We start from the raw sequence: 3,808 nt of genomic DNA on the forward strand, positions 1-3,808 counted from the left end.
ATGAAGTTTAGTGTCTGTTTGATGGCTGATACGTTTGGACCTAATGATTGGTATAGAAATTCTGGGATGTTGTGTTTGGTTCTTGCATATTCTGTTTGTCTGCATTCGACGAGTATATGTTTTATAGTCAAGTGAATCCCGCATGTTGTGCACTTGGGTTGTTCTTCATTCCTCATTAGGTAACCGTGTGTGAAGCGAGTATGTCCTATTCTTAGACGTGTTAATATAATACTTGATCATTAATTTGTGTTAGACTGTAGTAGTTTAGGTAGTGTAAAATAAATACCCACACACAATCATACAAGTTTTAAAATTTATAATAATATATATTAAATTATATTATATAATATGTTTGATCCTCAATTAGAACCATTGCCTTATATTTATATTATAATATGTGTGTGTGTTTTTTATTATTTTAAGTAAAAGTATAAAAGTATAAGATAACAATTTTATAGAAAAAAGAAACAATAGGTGCCTAACATTATATATTTATAAAATAAAAAAAATCTAAGTCACTTAACGCGATATTTGATTAAGGTAGCCTGCTTAAATTTTTCAAAATAAAGTTGTTTTTCTCTCAACTAATATCTACTGCCAATGGAAAAAAAAACACAACTATACTAGTATTATTTACAAATAAAAATAGTACATTGATGTAAAATTGTTTATTTGATATGTCATGGACAATGTTTATTCGTAGTTTAGTTTCCTCTACCATCCAGGAGTGGGAATAATTATGTAAAATCATTAAAAAATCATTAAAAACACGTATTATAGTGTCATGATTCAAGGCTCATGACCTTAACGTTGAACGTTTACAACTGTTTAAAGTATATTATTATATTCGTAGTAGTGGTAAAGGTCTTTGGTCGGATAATTTTTAGCAGGAAATAAATTCAACTCAATGTATATTTTAATAATAATTTAATTTGTTTATTTATTTTGTTTCATATAAATAATATTTAATAAATTAATAAAAACTCTAGGTTTTTCAAATAAATAATTGCACGTCATCAATTAGGTATTGAGACGTGCACATTAGTCGTTGTTTTATAAAAAATAACAACAAGTCTCCAGAAAGTTTGCGCTTTATGTGAGCATCTCTTTAGCGTCGATCACTTTAGACATTTTTGTAGAGCTACTCGAGCGCTTACTGACGGAAACAGACATCAAACTTAAAAAACAACATTTTTTGTTAGGAAACATCTACCGTCAAGATCAGACCAAACTGATTACAAAAGGAATATGTCTGAGTATGCGGTCTTTTGAAATACTTTGTTGACGATATCTTGCGAGATAGCTCCAATCGCTTCTTCGAAAGCTGGTTTCAATTCTTCAAGAAGAACTTCCCAGTTTTGGTTCAGGATGGAGTTCATGCTATCGCCTATTGTACAAACAAAAAAAAAAAACGGATTTAGTACGGAAAATAAAATATTAGAATAGTATAATACACTCCTCAATCATATTTTGTTAATACAATAGTGTATGACAAAAATTATTGAGTATAGAATGATAAACTTGAAGTATGAAATACATACCTAATTGTTTGTTTCCATTGAAAAGGTTCTCCAAATTGACTTTCAGATTTTTGACGCTAGCCACCTTCAGGTTGACTTTCTTGATTTGGACGAAGGTTTTACCGTTCTTCTCGAATGGAGTACCGGACATTTCTTCCAATTCCAAAACGGGTTCGTCTGCGGAAAACAATGATATCGTAAATAAAAATATAACATAACATACATACGAATATGCAAAAATATAAACGCAGGATATGGAAAGTATTTTAATGGTAAGTTGAAAACTTACTTAAGACAATGGAACACGGTCCGTTACCGGTGATCGGCAAAACGAGCACCTTGCCGTTGACCGTGTATTGTCCAGTGATCTCGAGTGGTTTTGTGAAGCTAATCTTGCCGCTTGCCTTGAAGTTTTCCACGTCGACTTTCAAGGAGTCGATCACTGTGCTGGTCAAGCCCATGATTTTGACGTCCTTCAACTTCAAGTCAATACTGACAGCTTTGCTGGATCCCTTGCCGTGTTCGATTTCCAATGACGGCAGCTCGAACGGTTCGATGGCTGGAATTCTAAGTTTCGGGTATCCTTCGGCCAAATCCGGAATGACTGATTGGATGGAGGTCTTCAAACATTTGTCAAGGTTTGGATCACTTTTCTTGCATAAATTGAAAGATATTTCTGTAAAGAAATATTTATAAGAATATTAGAAACATACAATTTTAATATTATAATATTATAATATTATAATAAAATAATATCAATAGTCAACTATCGTACTAAGTCGATTTCGGTATACTTAAACTAACATTGAATTTGAAAAATTTAAAAAATTTTTAAATTTTTTGGTTAAATATATCTATACAAAATAAACACTATCTAAAATCGAAAAATGCATTAAGAATAACATTTTTTTTTTTTTTTTTCTTTTTTTCTATCACATATGAAACAATTTTTTTTACACAAACTATTTAAAATATATTAAACTTAAGACAATGATAACGTTAAAATTATATTATACTTGGTTATTTTTATTCTTATTGGATTTAGTTATTAAAGTTGAGTTGTTATAAACCAGTTGACCAGGCAAATACTATAGGCAACTTAACTAACGTTTTTTATTTTATTTTTTCATCAAAATAACATAATATTTTTCAGCGAATCTTGTGTGAAAAATATCACTTATTAATTGAAATCTTACAAATATTGAAGTTAACTTAAATAATTACTTACGTTTTTTCGGTGTGGGTGCAGCAATTACAGATGCAACGACGGCCAAAAATAAAGCAGAAACGATCAGCAACGATTTTGCCATTTTGAAATTGAAAATATTAAGATTGTAAAATAAAAAATTAAAAAATTCCAAATTAAATCGATATCGGATCGTTTAAATGCTAATTGTATTTTGGATTATTTGTAAGTTTTGAAAAAACTGAGGAAATTCTTAATTCCAAAGTTACTTCTAAAACTGAAACCGTCGTAAATGTGATGCCGCAGTCCTGTGCTCGTATACCTTTTATACTCTCCGGACTGTTCATGTTGACCTCCCCGGAACAAGTCGAAGACACACCCATAGACACCTATATGTATTTTAACGCTGAGAATTGGTTTTTTTGTTCGTACATTTATTATTACATTACGTTATATAAATTAATATTCTTTGATTTTAAATTATAGCCGTATTATTTTTATAATTCATTCAAACATAAGCATTATGTACATTATTTGTCTCTCTGAGAGTATTCTATAGTTCATTTCCATAAATATAAAGATAAATTATAAAGAAATCTATTTCGGTTGTATAAATTACTTTATCCATTATCAGTTGAAGTACGTGACTCGTTAGTCGTTAGTACATCGAGACACAGATCAACAGTTATCTTATTTTGATTCAGCATCAACCTTAAACAACACAAAGTTTTCTAAACATCTTTTAGGGCCTATTTTAGGGTTTATTAATTTCAAAATCAAAATCGAACAATGTATCATAATATAAACCATGCACAACCTTGCATAAGTTGCACCGACCACTAGTGGGTTAGACATACTTCCGCAGTTTATGTAGCCATAAAAATCTACTGAATATGCATGTTATTCTACGAACACTATGGATTTATTTGTATCTTAAGATCTTCAAATCATCTGCAGCTCTGAGTGACTTTCTTATTTATGGACAACGACGGCTATTATATAATGAAAGAATTTGAACTTCAAACATATCTAAATTTTAACTTTATACTTAGTGGTATTGGTTAAAATTTAATGTTTGAGGCAAATATTTATCATAATATAC

At 29.9% G+C, this 3,808-nt stretch overlaps 1 protein-coding gene across 1 annotated transcript; it reads right to left on the reverse strand.

The window, feature by feature from the left end:
- Positions 1–910: 910 nt before the first annotated feature.
- LOC107161733 (protein takeout-like) lies at positions 911–3,008 on the reverse strand. The gene is made up of 4 exons (XM_089225275.1): positions 2,749–3,008; positions 1,810–2,196; positions 1,542–1,697; positions 911–1,387 (listed from the first exon to the last, which is right to left on the reverse strand). The coding sequence occupies exons 1-4, from the start codon at positions 2,828–2,830 to the stop codon at positions 1,236–1,238; spliced, it is 777 nt and encodes a 258-aa protein (XP_089081401.1). The 5' UTR covers positions 2,831–3,008; the 3' UTR covers positions 911–1,235.
- Positions 3,009–3,808: the final 800 nt, after the last annotated feature.

The sequence above is a fragment of the Diuraphis noxia genome, unplaced genomic scaffold (genome assembly GCF_037042655.1).
Source record: "Diuraphis noxia isolate RWA-SAM2 unplaced genomic scaffold, SU_Dnox_SAM2 contig0004, whole genome shotgun sequence".
NCBI classification, from domain to species: domain Eukaryota; kingdom Metazoa; phylum Arthropoda; class Insecta; order Hemiptera; family Aphididae; genus Diuraphis; species Diuraphis noxia.

What these genes read in the sequence shown, in the direction of transcription:
- LOC107161733 (XM_089225275.1), bottom strand. Translation starts at nt 2,830, where the DNA reads ATGGCAAAATCGTTGCTGATCGTTTCTGCTTTATTTTTGGCCGTCGTT. An exon ending in TGCACCCACACCGAAAAAAC is followed by an intron (nt 2,197 to 2,748) that starts GTAAGTAATTAT and finishes ATTTCTTTACAG; the next exon opens with AAATATCTTTCAATTTATGC. An exon ending in CAATGGAAACAAACAATTAG is followed by an intron (nt 1,388 to 1,541) that starts GTATGTATTTCA and finishes TTTGTACAATAG; the next exon opens with GCGATAGCATGAACTCCATC.